At 35.2% G+C, this 26,578-nt stretch overlaps 1 protein-coding gene across 1 annotated transcript; it reads right to left on the reverse strand.

Moving 5' to 3' along the window:
- Positions 1 to 5,818: 5,818 nt before the first annotated feature.
- LOC138323491 (ubiquitin conjugation factor E4 A-like) lies at positions 5,819 to 26,212 on the reverse strand. Its single transcript, XM_069268136.1, has 18 exons — positions 26,070 to 26,212; positions 25,613 to 25,812; positions 24,746 to 24,855; positions 23,068 to 23,238; positions 22,668 to 22,818; positions 21,784 to 21,992; positions 18,447 to 18,632; positions 17,958 to 18,075; positions 13,364 to 13,576; positions 12,135 to 12,383; positions 10,984 to 11,240; positions 10,323 to 10,486; positions 9,643 to 9,826; positions 9,039 to 9,152; positions 8,404 to 8,655; positions 7,369 to 7,620; positions 6,756 to 6,913; positions 5,819 to 6,248 (listed from the first exon to the last, which is right to left on the reverse strand). Exons 2-18 carry the CDS (start codon positions 25,797 to 25,799, stop codon positions 6,128 to 6,130), a joined length of 3,096 nt encoding a protein of 1,031 aa, XP_069124237.1. The 5' UTR covers positions 25,800 to 25,812; positions 26,070 to 26,212; the 3' UTR covers positions 5,819 to 6,127.
- Between the last annotated feature and the right edge of the window lie 366 nt (positions 26,213 to 26,578).

Here is a 26,578-nt window from a genome sequence, read left to right on the forward strand (position 1 = left end):
TACCGTATTTACTGTACAGAACATCTCTGTATAGTGTTGGCGTATTTACTGTACAGAACATCTCTGTATAGTGTTACCGTATTTACTGTACAGAACATCTCTATATAGTGTTACCGTATTTACTGTACAGAACATCTCTGTATAGAACACTCTTATAGTGTTACCGTATTTACTGTACAGAACACCTCTGTATAGTGTTACCGTATTTACTGTACAGAACACCTCTATATAGTGTTACCGTATTTACTGTACAGAACACCTCTATATAGTGTTACCGTATTTACTGTACAGAACATCTCTGTATAGTGTTACCGTATTTACTGTACAGAACATCTCTGTATAGTGTTACTGTATTTACTGTACAGAACATCTCTGTATAGTGTTACTGTATTTACTGTACAGAACATCTCTGTATAGTGTTACTGTATTTACTGTACAGAACATCTCTATATAGTGTTACTGTATTTACTGTACAGAACACCTCTATATAGTGTTACCGTATTTACTGTACAGAACACCTCTATATAGTGTTACTGTATTTACTGTACAGAACACCTCTATATAGTGTTACCGTATTTACTGTACAGAACACCTATATATAGTGTTACCGTATTTACTGTACAGAACATCTCTGTATAGTGTTACCGTATTTACTGTACAGAACACCTCTATATAGTGTTACTGTATTTACTGTACAGAACACCTTTATATTGTGTTACCGTATTACTATACAGTACACCTCTATATAGTGTTACCGTATTTACTGTACATAACATCTTTGTATAGTGTTACTGTATTTACTGTACAGAACACCTTATATTGTGTTACCGTATTTACTGTACAGTACACCTCTATATAGTGTTACCGTATTTACTGTACATAACATCTTTGTATAGTGTTACTGTATTTACTGTACAGAACACCTCTATATAGTGTTACCGTATTTACTGTACATAACATCTTTGTATAGTGTTACGTATTTACTGTACAGAACACCTCTATAATAGTGTTACCGTATTTACTGTACAGAACACCTCTATATAGTGTTACCGTATTTACTGTACAGAACACCTCTATATAGTGTTACCGTATTTACTGTACAGAACACCTCTATATAGTGTTACCGTATTTACTGTACAGAACACCTCTATATAGTGTTACCGTATTTACTGTACAGAACATCTCTGTATAGTGTTACTGTATTTACTGTACAGAACACCTCTGTATAGTGTTAGCGTATTTACTGTACAGAACACCTCTATATAGTGTTACCGTATTTACTGTACAGAACACCTCTATATAGTGTTACCGTATTTACTGTACAGAACACCTTTATATAGTGTTACCGTATTTACTGTACAGAACACCTCTATATAGTGTTACCGTATTTACTGTAAAGAATGCTTCTCTGAAGCGTTTTTTACCATATTTACTGCACAGAATACCTCTACAAGGTGTTACCATAATTTAACTTAGAAGCTTTAAAGATGCTCCACCGCTGACAAATGGTATTTTGTCACTATTAAAAACAGGAACAGACGATTAAATATTTTTCTTCAGTTACAAAAGTTACTTACTTTACACCATTACCACCATTGAAAAGTTTGAGCTTCTAATTTTACTTCAAGTTAAAGATATGAAAAGTAATTAATTGCATCCCGAAAAAATTCTGTGTCACTATATCCTATATGGAAGGAAGTACTGATTGCGCATGCATCAAAGGCGAAATAAAGCATTTTATATGATTTTTTGTGTTAATTAGACATATATACACATGATCAAACACCAATTATTGTTCAACTAATGAATGTCATTTATGCTTTGTCGGCGGTGGAGAAGCTTTAAGTATAATGTTAAATATGAATTACGCTTGGAAACACAATCACACATGCTACAATCAACACCTAATGACAGGGGCCGATAACTCTGTAATAGGCAAACAAAAAATAACCACCAAGATACATAGAGTGTATAGATAAATGCTTTAATAGTTCAGACATACCCACTTATAGCTACAGAAATCCTGGACCGATAATAGCTTGGTGGAAATATCTTTAAAATTTGCTGTTGTAAAAATGGAATTAATAAATCATAAACGAAACAAAATAAATATGAACAATCACTTCAATTGTGGATACATAGTGACCACAAATAATATAATATATAAAGAGACTTCATACACAACAAATAATTCATTTATGAGTTAGCACATACATGTAAATAATTCATTTTTTTTAAGTAGTCATGATTTTGACAGATAAATGCAAAGATACCAGTATTCTGAATACAAACTAGGTGACATGTCCATTCTACCCTCAACAAGACAAAATAGTACAGTTTAAATCAAATGCATTTTGAAATAGTTAGCACAATGATTTCACCCATTTGTAATAAATAAGATTTGAAAAATGCAGTAAATGCAATTAATCATATTTAATCGTAAGTGTTCTGACCAAATTTCTACCATATAGCTTTTTAATGCTGATATATGTATGTGTGAAGCATTCAATCATTACAAGAACTTTAATTTAGCTTGATGCAGATTTTCACCTGAAACATGATATCCTCGTGTTCAAAATCATTTTCTAACAAGATGCAGTACATTAGTATTTTGCTGTATTGTGTTTAAACAAGATAAAAAGATGAAATATGCATCTTTTCCTTGAGAAATAATCTTACAATTCCAATTAAGAGCTCATAATCGATCAACATACCGACAAAACTATGCAGACGTTTTCATAAGACAATGCACATTTGTTTCCTTAAAGCTAACCTAATTCTGAGACATTAACATTCTGAAATGTCACAAGCCCTACAAAATAAGTGAAACTACTACTTAGCTAAAAGCCAGTCCATTATATCACCAGCTTGTTGTATCTACGAAGATGAAGGTTTAACAGTTGATGTTAACAGTGTACATGACATGACATGACCTTGTTAGCAGTTTACCCATGACCTTGCTTTAGCAGTGACTGACCTTGTTAGCAGAGACCTTGTTGACCTTGTTAACAGTGACCATGACCTTATAAGCAGTGACTATAATGTCATTAAAACATGAATTTCTTTTTCTGAACAAGTTTTCTTTGTCCTACACATGGAATGAATGAACAGATGAACCTCTTAATATATCAAATTTTAATAACTCAAAGACCCTAGTTAAACTGCTGTATTTTGTAGGTACATGTAGTTTTTATACTGTATTTCATCCAAATAAGATCTAGACCTCTACCGGAAATAGACTGCCCATCTATTTTGAAAAATTTCCAGAATTTTGCGGGGATGTCTGAAAATAACAATATATATATATAGGGGTATCTAATACTAAACATTCTGACAATAAATCAATGCTTTTTTCACAATGCTACTGTCAAATGTAGAGTTACTATGGTTTTATTGTATCATGATAAACCCATGGAAAATCATTAGTCATTCTCTGCTTATACACACTACATTGTACGATTTGTAAAATTAGATTCTCTATAATGTATCATATACAAAATTATTAGTTTCTCTGTATGATGTACAATCACTGTTTATATATATTACAAAATGTAAGATATGCAGTCAATTAAAATCTGTCATCTCAAACTATGGTAATCCTTTGAGTATTATAGAATTTTCTGATTAAATCATTTCCAACGTTAAGTTTTAAGTCTAATAGAACCATTGAACTACTAAAAATAAAACTTCTAATTCTTGTAAAACAAATTCTTTTGCAACAACTATTATTATTAATTTTCAAGTCAAAATTTCTCTTTCAAGGTGATTTGATTTCAAGGTTTCAGTCATCGAAGTAGGATATATGATAAAAAAAAAATGAGTGGCAATTGACTTTAAAGAAATATTATCGTCAGTGAAATCTAATCCTATGTTTATAGTATACAAGATATACATACACGTTCAAGGAAGCAAAGTTCAAAATAGCTATGTTTAATACAAAAAGGAAATATTTAAATGCTGATGAAGAAAAACTCTCCTGACGTTGATGGAATTCTGTCTTCATCTCTACTTCAATAGAATTTAAAAGAATCTTACATGGTTCTGATAAGTATACAGGGATACTAAGTATCTCAAACCGAGTAAAACATTTTGGCTGGTCAATCCGAGGCATTCCAAAGGTTGGCGGCCAAAATCTTTCACAAGGCTTGAGATATCCCTGTCACTTGACAAACCTATGTTTGATTCTTTTCCATACTTGATTAAAAAATGATGAAATTTCAGTTGCTTTCCAGCTTTTTCATTGTGCCATTATCACAGGAACGTCATTATATGTCAAAATTACTGACGTCATCGACATTGCACGCCGCTGTTACGCAGCATGTATTGATGATGTCACGTTATTGTGTAGCGTAGGTGAGATGTCTTACACCCCCATGTGTAAAATATAGAGTCATTTTTCCCTAGCAACCACTGGATATCCCTATGAACCCTGTGAAGTACATGAATGGGATAATATTGATTATCAGTTGGCCTATCTGTATGTATACTGCAATAACCTATGATCAGAATATCTGTAATAAAATCTCACATGCCAATGAAGTACTTAAATGCTGTATGAATCATAATAACGTAGATATGGTGTAAATGCATCTAGGGGGTAGGTATCCATGGTGACGTCATGATTTTGTTTTCACTAAAAAAAGTATGAGATTATGTTCACAAACAAAATGAGTGTAAATAAATAAAATGTTTTGATGATGTCACAATCAATACCTACCCTCAAGGGCAGACAACTCTGTAATATGTAGATACAGAATACTAATATCTGGCTTCGATTTCTTGAAACACAAAAGCATGACTTAAGCCAAAATCTATGTTATTAATCTCCTTTATATATATCTATCATAATATCTAAGATTTGACAAAGTTGTAATAAACATTTTCCGAGGAAATTCTTTCTGATTTTTTTGCTACTATTATATCCTCAGCTGTTTCTTTATACAAGACATTGGGAAGTTGTGGAATATCATCAGTAGTATATCTGATTGTCTACAGACATAGAATATCACAGTTAGATCACAAGAGACACTCTGGCCACACAACCAGTTATCTTCTCTGCAACATCGGACCTCTCCTATTCACAAGGATTTCTTGTGTTATCCTTGGGTCTCACCCATCCCCATCATTAGCTTTTATATAAATCGACAGATGCATGCCACTTTTTATTGGCATTTCCAAACTATCATATATAAGGACCATGCTTTTCCCAACATCTCTTTGCCATCAAAGTTTCCTGAAGCCACTCATGCCATGCATGCTTTTGTGACAGTTATCACATTTTAAGCTGGTGCCTCTCGACCATCATATTATGACACTATGAATGTGCCTCTCGACCATCATATTATGACACTATCAATGTGTCTCTCGACCATCATATTATGACACTATCAATGTGTCTCTCGACCATCATATTATGACACTATCAATGTGTCTCTCGACCATCATATTATGATACTATCAATGTGTCTCTCGACCATCATATATGACACTATGAATGTGCTCTCGACCATCATAATATGACACTATCAATGTGTCTCTCGACCATCATAATATGACACTATAATGTGCTCTCGACCATCATATATGACACTATCAATGTTCTCTGACCATCATTTATGACACTATCAATGTGTCTCTCGACCATCATATATGACACTATAATGTGCTCTCGACCATCTATATCTCTCGACCATCATATATGACACTATCAATGTGCTCTCGACATCATATATGAACTATCAATGTGTCTCTCGACCATCATATATGACACTATCAATGTGCTCTCGACCTCATAATATGACCTATCATGTGTCTCTCGACCATCATATATGACACTATCAATGTGTCTCTCGACCATCATAATATGACACTATCAATGTGTCTCTCGACCATCATATTGACACTATCAATGTGTCTCTCGACCATCATAATATGACACTATGAATGTGCCTCTCGACCATCATAATATGACACTATCAATGTGTCTCTCGACCATCATATTATGACACTATAATTTTCCTGGTGTCTCTTGTCCATCATTTTCCATACAGCACTATCATTGTGTCTCTCGGCCATCATTTTATCACTTGTACTTTTCCTGGCATCTCTCCACCATCATATTACATTATCACTTGTACTTTTCCTGTCGCCTCTCTGCCATCCACTGTTGTATCTGCTCCTTTAATTCCGTTGCCGGGGTAACCATGTCCAGACTGAGTGGTGATCTGTTGAAGGGGTCACTCTGGTCACTACGGAAACAAAGACAAACGTACACTTTATTTATATTTTAGTGGCATGATACACTCGAAGTAAATCAGCAATGCATGGTAACCTTAAAGTTTGACCAACAGAGCATTTTCCTGTTGAAAATTTTACAAAAAAAACAAACACATTTTTCTTTAAACTGACAGTTTATGTACTAACAAGATGAACATTATTATAATAGTATCTCCTAAACCAATAGTGGCTGGATGTCAATTGACTTTTACTGGCTCAGTTTAATATGTTTTTATGAATTGCCATCATTTGACATGTGACACTGTAATTAAATTAATCTTGAACCATGAAACTTTTATAGAATTCAGGACAATTCAGGAGATCATTTTTCAACAGTATAGAACATACTTTTTTTATAAAGGAATTTAATGCATCTGCTTCACAAGTAATTGGGATATGTATTGCCATATTAATTCTTTCAATGTATTAACACATCCAATACCTAAAATATCAATGATTCTGTCATATGATGTTCTTACCTTAGTAAGTGTCTGGCTAGGACATTCTTGTCCATGACATTTTTTGAGGAGGGTAATAGCACGGGTTCTGTCATCAGCGTCCCCATGATAGGGTCGAGGTACTCATCCGGGGCATCGTCGTACATCTCCTCTTCTTCCTCTTGTTGTACTCGCATTTTCTACAGGAAAATTATCAGATTTATCTCCCTTGTTCTCATAAAGTTATCCTTTTAAATAATTTGTTTTGCTAACATTCTTATTTTAGTATGGTCAAATCTTTAACACAAATCTTTTCTAAAGAATTCACATTGTTGCTATACTTGACTTTGTAAATGATATATTGAAATCATAGTAATGTGCGCTGCAGTTTTTGACGAAACATTCTTGACTAAATTTTCTTTCAAACAAAACACATATAAAAAAAAATACTTTCAAAATCTGTGGATCATGTGATTTTTTAATATCACTATAATACATTGAGTTATAAAGCAGTTAAAAAATCTACACCTTCCGAAAGATTTTGCCAGAGTAATTTTGCAAAAATTGATAAAAATTGGTGTTTGTTTCATTAGGCTTTTACAAGATGTTTTTCTGCTAATTATTTTATTAAATGGTTTTCAAGACGAAAACTTACCGTAATTTTATCCTGGAAAATTTCAAAGTCGCTAATGATTGCTGGAGATGCTGATATCCGCTGAAGAACACTGATAGCCTTGGGGAATAGTTCCGCGGAATATGAACGTCCGTCACCAGACACGGCCAGACAGAAACAGTCACTATCTCCTAAGTTCATGTAAATCCTTACAATATCTAGAACTGTCTGATCTGGTTTAAAATCCACTTCATCTTTGTCCTTCACTTTGAAATTTCTCTGTTTTGGGCCTACCTGCAGACAAACGTTTAGAGCTTATTGTTTCACTTCATAAAGCAACAAAACTTAATTAATTCAAGAATGACCGTTTTTTTGGGTCTTTTTTCTCTCTCCTCGTCCTGTTAACAGACAGGGTCATTTTAAGATGTGCCTGTTTGTTGGTGGAGGAGAGCTGGAGTACCAGGAGAAAAACCACCATCGAGTGGTCAGTACCTGGCAACTGCCCCACATGGGATTCTAACTCGCGACCCAGAGGTGGAGGGATTGTTGTAATGTGTAGGGACCACTCACTAGTGATATGGAACCTAAAATGTTTAAATTTTGAATGTTTGAATGCTGTTATCACAATTATTCCTAACTATTGGTTAGATGTATATCTGTGTGTACTCTGGCTTTCCACCACCTTCTATGCCTGGCAAATCAAGGAATAATCCTGACAATAAACCAGATAAACCCAAATAAAATTCTCTTTCTTTCATGTCTGTGAATACAACAAACACTACAAAACTGACACTGTCTTAACATGTTATAAACAAAAATTTCAGTTTCTTATAATTTTGGTATGATGACAAACTGTGACATGGAGCTTTTAAATGTTTAAATTTTGAAATGTTAAATATAAATGTTATTTGGAAAATGCATTACTACAAGTCGGTAGTTTTTCTATGGGAACTCTGGCTTAATTTCCTCCATCAATGAAATCCGGCATGTGAAACCATAAAGCAAGAAAATACAAACTTATGTCGCCACAAAAATAAGTTGATTTACAATAAGTAAGCTATAGGATAATAAACATACCAGATGCAGAAGGAAGTAGTTGAGCATCCCTGCAATCCGACTGACGATCGACGCGTGACAGAAGATGGAGGTAATCTCCTTGGTAATCATCTCCAAGGAATGAATTGTGTGATTACCCATCTGGTTGTGGTACCGAGCCATCATGGTAAGCTGCCGTAGCGTATTCTCCTCCTCCTGGCGGCGCTGGGGAGGGAAATCCTGCCACTCTCCACGATCCTTCTGCTGCTGTTTGTCTTTGATCTGGCTCATAAACTGTGATATACAAGGTTATTACAGCATATAAATTATCTTACACGGAAAAACAACAGTGTCAATATTATGTTTTATCAGCTTTAGAGACATTTAGCTTCCTCTTAAGACCACAAAACACTGGAAATGTATGTGGCATCAATGTTACTGCCTGAATATGAATTTAAAGAGGATTGGAGAGGACAATCATAGCCCAGGGAACATTACATGCCTGAATAATAAGATAATGTCCTTTTAAGACTGTATTGTCAGAAATAATTTTTACATAATCATCCCATGTTCAAATCTATAACAAGCATGTAGCTTAAAGAGAAATAATTCTCGATCTCTTCAATCCAAGGAAGGTATCCTCACTTATCTCCCTTTGCAGTGCTCTCTAAACTTACAGAAAGAGCTTCGTCTAACAGAAATATGGCATCGTTGATAAGAAGATTGATGAAGCGTAAGAAGAGCGGGGGGTCTGTGTCCTCTATATGTTCCTCAGCGTATTCTGACATTGCCTGTAATGTAAACATTAATCAGTCAGGCACATGTTCAATTTTTGCTAAATTTTCAAATGTTATTTTTGTTACAAGTTTATTTCCATATTTCATACAATTTGATACTTAATGCTTTAAAATCTAGGAAAAAATAAAATATGCATATGAGAATATTCCCAGTTGAATAATATTCACACAGTTCATACGTCATAACCCCAATCACTGAAATTTCTTTGATTATTGTATTGGGGAAGTTAACATGTACTGCTTATAGGTTGTTTTTTCTCTTGGAACTCTGGTTTCCTGCTACAAACAAGTCTTGATATTTCATTGAGTAACCATAGGTGTTAATTTGATGTAAAACACAATAAATCAAACAAATCATCTTCAACCTTTTTAATCATCCTAGTATCTGAACTTTAGTTATGAATTTTTTTAAAATAGTTTCAGTAAGTCATCTGTACTACCAAATATTGTCCTCCCTCCAGTATAATGCTACTTAAATCATTACCTTTATGGTGTCCCTGTGTGTCTCTATCTCCCAGATATGTTCAATGGTGGCGTACATTGGTCGGCGGTAATTAAACTTTTGTTCAAACTCTACGCTCTGTCCCGTCATCTCGATACTCACAAACACATGTAACAGTTTCTCTGCAATGTGCTTCACGTGGGGATGGTAGTAAAACAAACGGTGTCTGCAAACAAATATACATGTGGATTTTATAAAAAAAGTTTTTCAGAATGGGACAGGAGGCAACAGTATAGGACTAGATGGGACAGACATGGATAACTCTATATACCCTCTCCATTGAAAGTGACTCAATAAAAATGCATCAGTAAAATTTTAATGTAAGGGTCATCTTATGAACACAAGCTTGAAGAAATTTCCTTTATCTTCAAAAGGAATTATAAACTAAATTATTTTCATACACGATAAAATTTCCTGTATTTTGCGAATGGTGAGAAATCAGAAAATGTAATCGCTGTGAAAATATAACAAATACATATATAGAGTGGAAATTCAAGCCTAATTCTAACTAGATTGACAGATACAAGCTCAAATCGTAAAATTAAATCACTGTGGAAAAGTTACTGGACATGAAATTAAGTTGCTGAAAAATTGAGTAGATTTACAGCAGACAGAGTATAAGTCAAGAACAAGTCTACAAATTACCCTAATTTATCACGCACCTTATGAAGTCGTACTGTCCAGAATTTGTATCTGCTTTTGGCGGTATCAGGGCTGCCAATGTTTCAGCCAGTTCAGCTCGTAAGTGTGGGTTCTTCATTCGCTCAGGACTTCCCATGTATACAAGGATCAGGGTCATGAAGTTGTCGAGTCTCTCTTTGGCAACCTAGTAAGTTAATGGAGTCAATATCAGATATTTCAAATTATGATTTAAATGCAACAGAAATGTACATTTTCTACATCCAAGGTCTACCGCTTTAGGTTGAAATCTACAGCCTACCATTTTAATGTAAAAGTCTCTACCTTTCTACCACATATTCCAATTTTCCTACGTAGCTATGGCAAAGATATAAGTGTTTACATAAATCTTGCTTGGTACTCATCTTTTAAGAAAATTTAACAACAAACTAGACAACTAAGGTATATTATATCATCAGTTATCCATGTGGGTCAAACTTTGTATGATTTCTGCTAAAAACGAAAAATTAAAATTTGGGCAATTTTGAATTTTTGCAATTTGGTTTTCAGGGTATAACTATTTCTCAAAATTTTGCAGATAAAATTTCTGTGATTGGCCTGTGTCAATAACCGACGCTAAACGGTTCCTGACATCCCATTCAAACCTCTACTGTCTGTTATGTAATGACACAATTTCAACTTTACCTGGAATAAGTTGTCCTTGAACCTGTGCATGAACATGGTGAAGTCGGTAACATTCCCCATAACAAACTCTGGAATGTGAGGAATGGCGAGCGGAACTTCCTCCGGTAAGGGGAAGGTGATTTCTTTGACTGTCTTGATGTCGTCGGAGATTGAGACTTTGGACAGCCAGATAGATGTGGCCAAATGGAAGTTGAGGGCCTTTTCCAACATGTGTGGTTCACTGAGAGCGGCCTTTATACACAGGTAAATAGACATGGCTGGAACAGAATCATAGTAAGTTCTGTCACTGTTATCCTCATAACACTGTATAACATGGTGAAAAAGATTCAATATCAGGCAGTCTGAAGCCCAACATAACATACTGTATTTGACCCAATAAGCGCCCGCTGCATTAAAAAAAAAATTAAAAAAGAAAAGGTGTATCATAAGACAAAATTAACGCAAAGCAAAGTGCAAACCTATACAGTTTTGATAGTTTTGGTCTTTATTTACATCCGGGCAAATAGAATTGAAGCATCAAAAGCAGGAAGGTAGCTTATAGGGACATGGGCCCTTATTGGGTCGAATATGGTAACTTTTTTGGTTGCCATTATTATACATTTATCTGATGTTTGAAATATATTGGCATGATTTTCTCAAACTACTGTAATAATTGATGACCCTTGTCAATCTAACTTCGATCTGTGACCTATTTTTGTTTGTAACAGAAACTCATGTTTAAGCAGCTGTGATCTTAATTCTGACCTTCCTTTAACTTTTGACTATTTAACTTATATTTTCAATACAACCTCTGACCAGCCTATATCCATCTGATCCCTTACCATATCAACCTAACCTTTGCCCCATATAACCAGTGACATTTCTATCTTAACAACAACTTGATTCATTTATTCTATCTGACCCCTGACCTTCTTTAATTCAACTAATTCAACTGTCCTCTGACCTTCCTTTATCAATGTGAACTTTGATTTCTCTGACCTACATTTCTGAATCAGACCTCTATCCTATGAATCTGTCCTCTGACCTGTCTTTACCTATCTCACTTCCAATCTCCCTTTATCCATCAAAGCTCTAACCTGCCTTTACCTATCTGACCTTCCTTTACCTATCTGACCTCTGACCTTCCTTTACCTATCTGACCTCTGACCTACCTTTATCCATCTCACTTTTGACCTCCCTCACAGCACTATCCCCTTGTTGTCTGACTTCCTCGTAGAGTCTCTGTATTCGGTGCAAACTCTGATTTAACTTGAGAAAGCGTCCATGTACCGTACGGAATCCTACATTCAGACACTGATGTGTAAGGAAGAAACACTCTGTGATAAAATTATAATGGTCCTCCGCCTCAAGTTTGGGTTTGTTTTCATCCAATGGAATTAGACATGTCTCCTTGTTCAGGCCTGTAAAATAATTTTACAAAGTGGCATGTCACTTACATTGTTCCCTTTGTACACGTTTATGTATATATGCATAACTCATGCATATAATTCTTTATTGTTTCAATCAATAGAATTTTTAAATTACTGTGATTCATTAGGATGGTTTTTATGGTGAAGGAAAGACAAGAAGAGTTTAATGAGAAAGAACACCAACCAACAATTAGTACCTGATAATTGCTGAATAGGGGCCACAATTAGCATTCAGGTGAAAGGCTAGTAGTAGAATGTCACACACCTTAAGCACTTAGCCACTGTGACCCAGAGATGGAGGGCTAGTGGTAGAATGTCAGACACCTTAACCACTTAGCCACTGTGACCCAAAGGTGAAGGACTAATAGTAGAATGTCAGACACCTTAACTACTTAGCCACTGTGACCCAGAGATGGAGGGCTAGAGGTAGAATGTCAGACACCTTAACCACTCAGCCACTGTGACTCAGAGGTGAAGGACTAATAGTAGAATGTCAGACACCTTAACCACTTAGCCACTGTGACCCAGAGGTGAAAGACTAATAGTAAAATGTCAGACACCTTAACCACTTAGCCACTCGGATGTGATGAGCTAGTGGTAGAATGTCAGACACCTTAACCACTTAGCCACAGTGACTCGGAGGTGAAGACCTAATGATATCAGTTAGACTTGGTGATTTCAATGAACAAACCTCTAGTGTTACACACATTTTAGGATAGTGGTTCACTGTGAAGCAGTAATAAATCTGGTACTCTAAACCACTATTTTCCACGGCTACTTAATTTTGCGATTTCCATTTCAAAAGATTTCCGCAGAGATTAAGTTTTGGCAGTTTAAAACTGAATGGAAATATCTTAGAATAAATTGTCCAAGAGTTGTGAAAGAAATCAATTTGCAGGGGTTTAAACTTCTGGAAATTTATGTTGATAGGTGATGGTCGAAATAAATCGCTCACAATTTACAGTGAATACCTTTGGAGTGTACACCTATTTGTTGAAAATGGTCGTCGTCGGTGGTAATGACAGTGGTATAACTAGGCTGTATCATCACAAGTTTAGCCTCTTTTGTTGTGATGGGGAAACAGAACTGTAGCATGACAAAACACAGGTTTAGACAAAATCCGTCCGATGCAAACATCTGGCTGAACAACTGTGGCATCTGGGATGACCAGATCTTAGACCTTCCTGAAGTTGAAATAACAAGCTTTAATTAATACACAATTTTTTTCAATTTTGTGAAACTTAATTTGATAAAGAAAATTTATCAATGATTATATGCATGCCAATCTGTTTTTCAGATGACTATTCCATTTTTACATACTACCCAGATTTTCCCCTTGAGGGAAGGCATCGATTATGACATTATTATCTTGCAAGCGAAAATCACATCGTTTTAGCAGGAAAATATGACATTACACTCACAAAGTTAAACAAATGACGTCACAAATTGATATTTACCGCAAAGGCAGATAACTCTTTATATGCAAAGCAGAACAAACATCATAAAGAACAAATTATAGCCAATCCTCATACTTTTGAAGTTAGATACATTTCCCAAATATGGAATTGTTGTGTATTATGACTAAATATAATATAGGTTATAGGATATGCTCGATTGTGTGTAGTGCTGATAATGTTAGCTGTACTCTATGTTGGATCATTCTTAGGTCACATGACCAGTTGTTGACTACTACGGTATGTAATTGTCACGTAATGCTGCGCATCACCCAATGGACAAATAAAGTTGACAACTCCTGAGAGTTCAGCCCAACTCCTTGGAAACTTAGCTCGTTATTATTATGTTCTCAAAATAAAGTATGATATAAGTTTACCTAGATTGGCATGGATACATTTCTCTATAGAGGTACAACAGTTAGTTACCTAGATTGGCGTGGAAACATTTCTTTATCGATGTATAACATGAGTTTACCTAGATTGGTGTGGATACATTTCTCTATCAAAGTACGACATTAAGTTTACCTAGATTTACCTAGATTGGCGTGGATACATTTCTCTATCAGGTATGACATAAGTTTACCTAGATTGGGCGTGGATACATTTCTCTATTGAGGTATGACATAAGTTTATCTAGATTGATGTGGATACATTTCCCTATTGAGGTATGACATAAGTTTACCTAGATTGATGTGGATACATTTCTCTATTGAGGTATGACATTAAGTTTACCTAGATTGGCATGGATACATTTCTCTATCAAGGTATGACATTAAGTTTACCTAGATTGGCGTGGATACATTTCCCTATTGAGGTATGACATAAGTTTACCTAGATTGGCGTGGATACATTTCTCTATTGAGGTATGACATTAAGTTTACCTAGATTGGCATGGATACATTTCTCTATCAAGGTATGACATTAAGTTTACCTAGATTGGCGTGGATACATTTCCCTATCAGGTATGACATAAGTTTACCTAGATTGGCGTGGTACATTTCCCTATCAGGTATGACATTAAGTTTACCTAGATTGGCATGGATACATTTCCCTATCAAGGTATGACATAAGTTTACCTAGATTGGCGTGGATACATTTCTCTATCAAGGTATGACATAAGTTTACCTAGATTGGCGTGGATACATTTCCCTATCAGGTATGACATTAAGTTTACCTAGATTGGCGTGGATACATTTCTCTATTGAGGTATGACATAAGTTTACCTAGATTGGCGTGGATACATTTCTCTATTGAGGTATGACATAAGTTTACCTAGATTGGCGTGGATACATTTCCCTATCAGGTATGACATAAGTTTACCTAGATTGGCGTGGATACATTTCCCTATCAGGTATGACATAAGTTTACCTAGATTGGCGTGGATACATTTCTCTATTGAGGTATGACATAAGTTTACCTAGATTGGCGTGGATACATTTATCTATCAGGTATGACATAAGTTTACCTAGATTGGTGTGGATACATTTCCCTATCAGGTATGACATAAGTTTACCTAGATTGGTGTGGATACATTTCCCTATCAGGTATGACATTAAGTTTACCTAGATTGGCGTGGATACATTTCCCTATCAGGTATGACATAAGTTTACCTAGATTGGCGTGGATACATTTCCCTATCAGGTATGACATAAGTTTACCTAGATTGGCGTGGATACATTTCCCTATTGAGGTATGACATTAAGTTTACCTAGATTGGCGTGGATACATTTCCCTATCAGGTATGACATTAAGTTTACCTAGATTGGCGTGGATACATTTCCCTATCAGGTATGACATAAGTTTACCTAGATTGGCGTGGATACATTTCCCTATCAGGTATGACATAAGTTTACCTAGATTGGCGTGGATACATTTCCCTATCAGGTATGACATTAAGTTTACCTAGATTGGCGTGGATACATTTCCCTATCAGGTATGACATAAGTTTACCTAGATTGGCATGGATACATTTCTCTATTGAGGTATGACATAAGTTTACCTAGATTGGCGTGGATACATTTCTCTATCAAGGTATGACATTAAGTTTACCTAGATTGGCGTGGATACATTTCTCTATCAGGTATGACATTAAGTTTACCTAGATTGGCATGGATACATTTCCCTATCAGGTATGACATAAGTTTACCTAGATTGGCATGGATACATTTCTCTATCAAGGTATGACATAAGTTTACCTAGATTGGCATGGATACATTTCCCTATCAAGGTATGACATTAAGTTTACCTAGATTGGCGTGGATACATTTCTCTATTGAGGTATGACATAAGTTTACCTAGATTGGTATGGATACATTTCTCTATTGAGGTACGACAGTAAGTTTACCTAGATTGGCGTGGATACATTTCTCTATCAAGGTATGACATATGTTTACCTAGATTGGCGTGGATACATTTCCCTATCAAGGTATGACATTAAGTTTACCTAGATTGGAGTGGATAAATTTCTCTATTGAGGTACGACAGTAAGTTTACCTAGATTGGCGTGGATACATTTCTCTATCAAGGTATGACATATGTTTATCTAGATTGGCGTGGATACATTTCCCTATCAAGGTATGACATTAAGTTTACCTAGATTGGTATGGATACATTTCTCTATTGAGGTATGACATAAGTTTACCTAGATTGGCTGGACTACATTTCCTATAGGTATACATTAGTTACCTAGATGGATGGATACATTTCCCTATCAGGTATGACTTTAAGTTTACCTAGATTGGCGTGGATACATTTCCCTATTGAGGTATGACATAAGTTTACCTAGATTGGCGTGGATACATTTCCCTATCAGGTATGACATAAGTTTACCTAGATTGGCGTGGATACATTTCTCTATTGAGGTATGACATAAGTTTACCTAGATTGGCGTGGATACATTTCCCTATCAGGTATGACATAAGTTTACCTAGATTGGCATGGATACATTTCTCTATCAGGTATGACATTAAGTTTACCTAGATTGGTGTGGATACATTTCCCTATCAGGTATGACATAAGTTTACCTAGATTGGTGTGGATACATTTCCCTATCAAGGTATGACATAAGTTTACCTAGATTGGCGTGGATACATTTCCCTATCAGGTATGACATAAGTTTACCTAGATTGGCGTGGATACATTTCCCTATCAGGTATGACATTAAGTTTACCTAGATTGGCGTGGATACATTTCTCTATTGAGGTATGACATAAGTTTACCTAGATTGACATTCCTAGAGTATGAAGAGTGGATACATTTCTCTATCAAGTTATGACATTAAGTTACCTAGATTGGCGTGGATACATTTCTCTATCAGGTATGACATTAAGTTTACCTAGATTGGTATGGATACATTTCCCTATCAGGTATGACTTTAAGTTACCTAGATTGGCGTGGATACATTTCCCTATCAGGTATGACATAAGTTTACCTAGATTGGCGTGGATACATTTCTCTATCAGGTATGACATTAAGTTTACCTAGATTGGCGTGGATACATTTCCCTATCAGGTATGACATTAAGTTTACCTAGATTGGCGTGGATACATTTCTCTATTGAGGTATGTCATAAGTTTACCTAGATTGGCGTGGATACATTTCCCTATCAGGTATGACTTTAAGTTTACCTAGATTGGCGTGGATACATTTCCCTATCAGGTATGACATAAGTTTACCTAGATTGGCGTGGATACATTTCTCTATCAGGTATGACATTAAGTTTACCTAGATTGGCGTGGATACATTTCCCTATCAGGTATGACATTAAGTTTACCTAGATTGGCGTGGATACATTTCTCTATTGAGGTATGTCATAAGTTTACCTAGATTGGCGTGGATACATTTCCCTATCAGGTATGACATAAGTTTACCTAGATTGGCGTGGATACATTTCCCTATCAGGTATGACATTAAGTTTACCTAGATTGGCGTGGATACATTTCCCTATCAGGTATGACATTAAGTTTACCTAGATTGGCATGGATACATTTCCCTATCAGGTATGACATAAGTTTACCTAGATTGGTGTGGATACATTTCTCCATCAGGTATGACATAAGTTTACCTAGATTGGCGTGGATACATTTCCCTATCAGGTATGACATAAGTTTACCTAGATTGGCGTGGATACATTTCCCTATCCAGCTAAGCACCAGGTGCCGGAGATGTGGCGAGATTCTAATCAGGGTGTCCAGAAACTTGTGCAACTTTGTTCCAAGGTTTTCCAACATCTTAAACAAACAGCAGGGATTGATCAATACAGACTGATGCATCATCCATTTATAAAAACAAATTACATTTCTGGTGATTAAAGATTTTAAACATTAGACAAAAGGAAAAGTTATCTCAGCACGTTTCAGATCAAATAGCCCATTGACCACAACATCTGCCTGATTTATGATTCAACACTTTTTACAATAGCAGCTTTGTTTCCTGTGACCTTGCACTTAATCTTCTGTGACCTTGAACTTCAGTTCAATGTCTTTCATAGAAACAACCTTCGCCTAAGCATTCTACTTGTCCTATATTAGTTCATACTTGAATGTTTAACAACTTAATTTTTTATATATTTAACCTTGTGACCTTTGAACTCTGACAATACCTGGTGAATGTTGCTCTCCATTATGTCCAACTCCCGTTTCTGTTTGTTAGACGGTTGATCAAACCAGGGGTTGGTACCTGACTCTGTCACCGGTATACAGTTTAGAGATAACATAGCCCCTAGTAGGGTCCTCTCATACGCTTTCCCACTGCTCCAGTCTTTTGGCTGAATGTATTTCATAAACAACTGGAAAGGAAAGAGTTCTTCTATGTTTCATTATCATTTCTCCAAACATCGTGTCTTGCTAAAGTTTATAAAACAAATCACACGGTATACATTATAAAACAATAAAGTGTTTCTTTTAAAGTCAAATTTGTAAACAGACTTTTTAAAATTAAAGCATTGGTATTAATAATCCTCAGTTAGTGTATAACATACATTCTTTTGTAATTCAAATTGTTTTAGTTTCATTAGTAAAAACTTCAAGCATCAAATCTAATCAACAACAGAGAATATGATAATAATTAAGGTACCATATTTAATCCAATAAGTGCCCAGGATGCTTAAAAATAGAAAAGAAATATGAACTCGCCTTTCATAAAATTATAGCACAAAGTAAGCAATAAATCAATTTTAAAAAAGAAATCAAATAAAGAAACCTACAAAGGTATTCATATTTTCAGTCTATATTCTACAAGGTACTGTATTTGACCCAATACGCACCCATGTCTTTATAATTTATAAGCACCCCTCCCCTTTTGAGGCCTTATTTCAAATGCCTGGGCATAGGACAAAAACTATCAAAACTGTATAGGTTTGCAATAATTTCAACTTATTAAGCACCTTTTCATTTTTGAATTTTTCTTTAAACGCCTTAGGCCCTTATTGGGTCAAATACGGTAAGTGAAACTGAGGAGTCAAATAGCAGGAGGGGTGCTCATTGGTATGGGATGACTGTGCAGAATGAACTCCTTTACCCCAAAAATTCTTGATGAACTGGTTTAGCTTAAAGTGTACACGGAATGGTTTGGCATATATGGCTTGATAAACGCGTTATTGGATACAATTTAGAAAGGAGAAAGTTCGAGCTTCATAGCGGTTACGGTATTAGAGATAATGCGACTATTCTCTAGAACACACCTGAAGCCCCAAGCCATTGACCCCGATTCGGGACCCCTGACCTGTGACGTCACGAGGACAACGGGGCCCTACTCTACTCGCATAAGATAGAGTGGCGATTTTCGGTGTCTGCCATCTAATAAAAACTATCTGTTGGTAAATATTGATTTTAAATACACAAATACCAGTGTTCATGTCCGATACCTAATTAATATTATCCTCAATCACAGATATGAGTTTAGAATACGCTTGAAAATAGGGATTTATACCATGCATATATTGATGTACCTCTCGTAGATAAATGAACATCTCTGCGCGATTACTGCATAATTATACGCAATAAAATGTACATAATAATCCACGTACGTTGTAGAAACCACATATAAATCATTATTATACCAAGGATTATCCAAAACCCGTCTGGTGTCGTTGAATGTCTACTTGTCAAACTCGCTTTATAAATTTCTGACTTTTTCATATAACCTAGGCCTGTCAATACGAATTATGATGGTATGATTCTAAACAGATTTTTTTTTGCATATATGTAAATGCATCTTTTAACTGCGTTATAACTGAAATCAATCCATTTTTTTTAACGAAATACATTCAGCTTTCATATAATACAGCATATCCGACGACTTGTTGATATTTTGCTCAAGTTCAATCATTAGTGTCTTTAATTGAAAAATAAATCATGCACGGGTCAGACGAAAAAAACGAGATTGAAGATGTCTATGTCTTATCCGAATATCTAGTATCAAAATCAAAATACTTCCGAATTGCCAATGTCGTGCTGCGTAAATCTCTATACCTGTATACTGCAGTAACTAAAACGCGTGGTCAACCGAGACTAATGAGGGGCTAACCAGATTACGTAAGAAAGGTGTTTAGTGACCTGTCACGCGTTGTTGATTAGCTCTCGTCAGGTGTCAAAAGTAAGATCACAGGTAAGTTAGCGATGGACCATCATGTAATTGTTGTATAATGTCATATTTGTTTACACTTATAAATCCTTAGTTTACAGTAAAATATACCGTCCGTACATAACATGTAACAATGTATCAATCACTAGATGTATATATTTCAGAAAGACTCATGCATATACATTTGTCTTGTATATATGTTTCTGGTTACATGTATATGTATTGTAATAACAGAAACTACAAAATTATTTACATATGGCATGTGGAGAAAGAACAATGCAAATATAATGCCCAATGTCAGAATTTTGATATTTCTGATAGTTGCTAGATTTCGGATATGCAATTCTTAGTGAATTTGGTCAATATCGATCATTATTGAATACCAATAATGATAATCTATATGACAAAAAAAATGTACCGTTGAAGATTGTTAAAATAACACATGTCGGTATACAGGTACTTGTAGCTTTAAAAGGAAGAGAGACTTGTTACAGCTATAGATGAATGAAATATCATAAATTCAATCTCTCAAGTGGTTTCCTTTTTTTAATATTGTTTAACCCCCACCCCCCAATTTATGTCTATGATATTTACGTGTATTGAATATTGAACTATGAAATACATTTCACGCATTTTCTATTCGTCATGCTGATTCTTGAAATCCATAGGCCTAGTGAATTTTTATTTATACAGAAACATATTCAAATGGATAATTATATGGCCATCATTTTTCGAATTCGTCTGTTAGATCACATAATGCAAATTGAATATTCTCAAGGTCTGTTAATTTAGTAAGCTGTTAAAACAGACATAAGATTTCTAGTTAAAAGTTTGTATACAAGCTTAAGGTCCACCTGGCTTATACCAGAACATATATAACTTATACATGTTTCCTCTAATCTACTTATGTATTTAGCCTGATTTCAGTTGCAATATTTCCTATTTCATATATAATTAAAATGTCATCTTAACTGTATACTGTATACATATTTGTAAAATTCTCGTAACCCCATTTCAGGAATACATATATGTCCACCTTTGTGCTATAACCACTACCAAACACCTCACTGCCGTTGTCCCCGTGACGTCACATCAGGTTATTCCCCAAATCAGCGTGAGCGGCCGATTCCCTGATTAGCAGTCGATATACAGGTAAAAATCGAGCACTTCGGAGGGCGGTATCTCGGTACTAAAATGGCCGATTTTGATGCGGTTTTCAACATTCTTGTCAGGAGATCAAAGAGAATAACATATCTAAATATTATTTTCCGTTCCGTGTACACTTTAAGCATAAGCAGAGTTCAAATGCATTTTTGGGGTGGATAAGGTATTTTGATGAAAATAATTATGCCTACCTTGGCCAGAGCTTCGTGTCGGGTGAAGAATCCCAGCAGATCTATACAGCGTGTGATACCACCACTGGACAGCGTAAAGTCCTCTGTGAACTTTTTATTGGCAAAGTCTAACACAGGTTTGAACACAGACCCTAATACATCCATATCTTCATTGGCGACCATGTCCTTTACTATCAAGTCAAAGAATTTGATGTTTTTACTTTCTTCTTCTGTAAACAAAAGGAAGATAAAACAATAACATTTTCAGAAATTAACAAAACTTAAGTTTTTTCTTTGTCTTTTTGCATTAAGCACAAAAAGAAAAAGAAATTAGTTAAAGAATTAAATTGAATTGAAAGGTACAAGAAAAGCCTTTTTTCCAATCATGTTATATGTGAACTTGTGAAGTATAAAGAAAGATGAATGGACAATTAGCCCCTTATCAAATATAACCCCTTCACCTTTTCATCATTTGTCTTGCATCTATCCCACATTTAGCAAACATAACAAGCCTTCTCCTTCTAAGTCCCCTTCCACCTTTATCAAGTTTCCATGAACTAGCCTACATTCAGTAATTAGCCCTCTCACTCTTTTCAAATTTTACCTTTCAATAACTTCATCATGATATTGCCATTCCTTTGCCTTAAGATATAGGAGGAGCTTATTGCTGGTCAAATATGGTATAAATTTTTCAGTTTTGAACCAATGGTGCAAAAAACTCTGCTAAAATTCTCATTTTGAACCATATACATAATTACATTCTTATTGAGAAATCAACAGAAAACCAATCTGTTATACCAAGCCTATAACAAACTAGGGAAAAGGAAGTATAACATCTGTTGTCATTCCCTAGCCTTGATCAGGCCATATGAACATCAGACTTCCTGTTTGGAAAATCTACGTACCAAGTGCTCCGCCCATCTCCTCCTGATACAGCTGTATAAACTGTTGTCGGGGGTCCTGACCTTGGTACAGCTCCGGCTGCTGTAGACTTGTTCTGGCATTCAGCACCATAACCTCCTGACATTTTGTCAGCTCTGCCGCAAATTCATCATTCTGTTTATGAAAATAACATTTATGATCTTATTGGTATTTCATCTACTCGGCTGCAAATTCATCAATCTGTTTGTAAAAATAATGTTTAAAGCCATGATCCATTAGCATTTCATCAGCTCACCATGGAGGTCAAAATACCATACTACACCGGTATAAAAGTATTGTCAGAATTACCGGGTAAGCTACCAGTTGAAGGAATGTAAGGTATTTGTGGAATGTGGGTTTAAATAAGAGATATTAACGTTGTACCTGTGTTTCTTTTTTCACTATAAGAGACCGCTCGAAGCACTGCATCAGGTATCGGAGTACCTCCCCTTCTCCAGCTAGTCGTTTGGCCCGAGCATCATCTGATGAACTTTTGCGTCTGGTAGATATCACATCATCCATGGGGTTGAACAACAATAGACGCTCAAACACGGCCTGTAAATATTATATATCTTATAATCACATGATATATATCTTATAAGCAGTTTTGAGATCCCAAAACAACGTGGGTCAAGTATCAAATATCGTTGATTAGTTCTGCCTTCCTGTGATTATGATGTCACAAAATCACGCCAAAAGATGATGTAACAATTGCTGGAAGGTGGGAATAATGGAGAGTAATATGTACTTTACTCATATTGTTTTGAGATCTCGAAACCCCCGCAATGAACAATACTGGTATAGGAAACATCGAAAATGTTAACATTTTCTAGATGATAGTGAGGTGAAATTAATAGAAGACTGGGTTTTCAAAAGGCATTCCCTGAATTTAATTGATTTAGAAAATGTAAGGACCAATTTTTTCACCAATTTCTAGTCTGTATTTTCTAAATACAGGTTATGTTAGTTTTTTAGTTTTCAGATGGAGACAAAATGTTTGAATAATAGCGCTGATGACCACTTTCAAAGCAAACGGAAATTGGCAACAATTATTCAGGATTATTTAACAGAAATGGACCTTGACAACACATTCGAGTCTTCAATGAGGTGAAATTTGTTTTAAGTCATTTGGTTTCCATACTCAGTACATATTAATGCAATTTGTAGTTACTTCATAGAAAGGGTCTTCGACAGGATAAATTCTTTACACAGTTTGTTAGTGACCTAATATGGAAAAATATTGCATTGGGTCTAAAATAAACATGTATCAGGCTCGACTTGGCCTCGCCTGATACAAGTTTATTTTAGAGCCAATATTTACCGTATTAGGTCACTAACAAACTGTGTAACTAATATACGAAAATATGTAAAAAAAAAAAAAAAAGGCTGAACAATGAGAACTGATTTAGTTACCAGGTTGGAAAATAAAAAGTGATTGGAATATAATGACTTAACTTTCTATTTATTTAATAAGCTTTAACATTATTTACATAAACCAAGTGAAATAATAAATTTTAATTAATCTAGTGTTGGAAATCGGTTGAAATTTTATGATTGATCATCAGTTTTGCGTAACCAATCGATGATCAATTAAAATTGATTATATTTTTCTTTGGTCCCACTGAAGACTCTGTACGTTTTCCAGGAAAATCGTACAAACTTTCTTCTACACGTATTGCTATGTTCTTAGGTCGCTTATGTTTTTACAAATAAAATCATACTCCTCTGAACGTTTACATTACTAAGTATTGCTTATGCGCTCTTCAATTCGTTTAAAGGCTTGGTATTTGAAATTATATGAGCCACAACACACACAAGCGATTGATTGCGACAAATTTTCTATGAAATTTCTTGCGTGTTGTACTGATAGGCTAATTCCACTCTTTCATTTATCATGATGTTGGACAATTCCGACAAAACCCGCTTACAAATTTGTAACTTAATTAATTGGTCAAACACCCCAAACCAACAATACTTGACGAACTTGATTAATCGGAACACCACTAAATTAATCCAATTTTTACTAAACACATGTTCACAGCCCCCATCTGTTTCTACCAACCTGTTCGATATACTTCATGTCGAGCCAAGTCTGATTGCCCTCTTGAAGTGACTGGCTTAACTCTCTGATAATCACAAGTTTTGGTGGTCTTTCACTGTCATCTGTAATCTCTATAAAAATAATACAATTCTGTGTCAAAAAAGACTGTATTATAATCATGATAATGAATTATAGAAACTGTATGATAATGTAAATATAAGTTCTTTTGGTTTTTAACAGCATTTTCTTTTAAGACTTAATGGCCAATTAGTGATAAGATTTTGTGACATTCATTTACCATATATATTTCAAGCAACTGACAAACTATGTTGTATCAAAACAACATCGATACATGATTCGATATTTCTGTATGTATCACAATGAATTGTTGGTTTCCTCTATCAATAAAGTACTACATAAACTGAACCAGTATCCATTTTGTCCTCAATATAATGGTTATCAAACGTTCAAATTAAGAAATGTGTAGCGGAATTCAACTGGGTCAATCATCGGTGACCAGGTAGCTCAGCGCTAGAGCATTCGGCTAGTGTTCTGAGGTCCCAGGTTCAAATTCCGGTCTGGCCACTTCATTTTCTTCTCTCCTGTTACAAAATTGGTGCCAAACTAAAATACCCATGATGGTGGTAAAAGGGTCTTGTATGTCTTTGAGGGGGAAGACTTAAAAAAAAGGAGGGAGTGTAGTGGTATTGGACTGGGTCAATCACCAATGACCAGGTAGCTCAGCGGTAGAGCATTCGGCTAGTGTTTGGAGGTCCCGGGTTCGATTCCCTGTCTGACCGCCACATTTTCTCCTCTCCTGTCAAAAATGCACACAAATATGGATTGAATATATACATGTATTGATGAGCAAATTTTCAACCAAATTACCTTCATCAAGTGTGAATAAAAACACTTTCTCCAGTAGACTACTGAGTTGTATACATTTGCGAACTTTCTCGGCTTCTGCTCTCTCTAAGGCTTCCTGTTTTTGCGAGGCAGATGTCATAACAAACTGTCTTGCCTCATTCATGTCAGGAAACAACTGGGCAAAGGGATTTGCTGCCAAGTCATCCATGTTGATGAAATGTCTGAAATCAATAGTTGATTAATTGCAACTTGATTTCAATACTCTTGAATTTGAAGCCGTACTTAAGATAGGTCTTCGTGTATATAATGTAATCAATATAGCTACATGTAGGCTAAGTAAAAAATAACAGCACATGTACAAAAATATAGTCTGATCAAATTATTAATTTTCATCGGATGATTAATTAAAAGAAGACTAGTGTGGGCCAGAGAAAGAATTTCGAAGTATTTGAAAAAAGATTACAAACACTGAACTTACGTAATTCAATATTACAATCCGGTTTTCCTGTGTTACATCGAAAATGAAACTACAGCGGTAGTGAGCGGTCCACGTCAGGTTAATCGAACCAAACAACGTCTGAACCGGAAGTACTGACTAAAAATATAGTCCCATGAATTTTTATATTGATTTCTCTTATTTACCTCATATAATGATTATTTTACTTTATTCAATTTAATCATATATCTTAACACTACAAGAATCGAGAGCATATATGTTATAGACTTTAGATAACGCATTGACGAATGTGGCGTACAGTAAAACTTTACTCTAATGTCTGAACGGTGATATAAATTTCCGGAAAATATTGCGCCATATTTTTAAAAGTCTCAAACTTTTATATTTTACATTGAAATATTTATGAACGATATTTTTAGAAGAACCTATTTACAAAAGCTGCAAATTTGGTTGCAATTAGTTGATCTGGCTTAACATCCCGATAACATATAGACTAGAGTAATTTTATGACCCCATGCACTGTGTTGCGC

The sequence above is a fragment of the Argopecten irradians genome, chromosome 5, assembly GCF_041381155.1.
Source record: "Argopecten irradians isolate NY chromosome 5, Ai_NY, whole genome shotgun sequence".
NCBI lineage: Eukaryota > Metazoa > Mollusca > Bivalvia > Pectinida > Pectinidae > Argopecten > Argopecten irradians.

Bases quoted from the DNA above. Each gene is read 5' to 3' on its own strand.
- LOC138323491 (XM_069268136.1), bottom strand. From the start codon at position 25,799: ATGGATGACTTGGCAGCAAATCCCTTTGCCCAGTTGTTTCCTGACATG. The intron at 24,856-25,612 runs GTAATTTGGTTG...TTATTTTTATAG, and splicing joins TTTATTCACACTTGATGAAG to AGATTACAGATGACAGTGAA. The intron at 13,577-17,957 runs GTAAACTTATGT...TTTCAACTTCAG, and splicing joins ATGTATCCACGCCAATCTAG to GAAGGTCTAAGATCTGGTCA.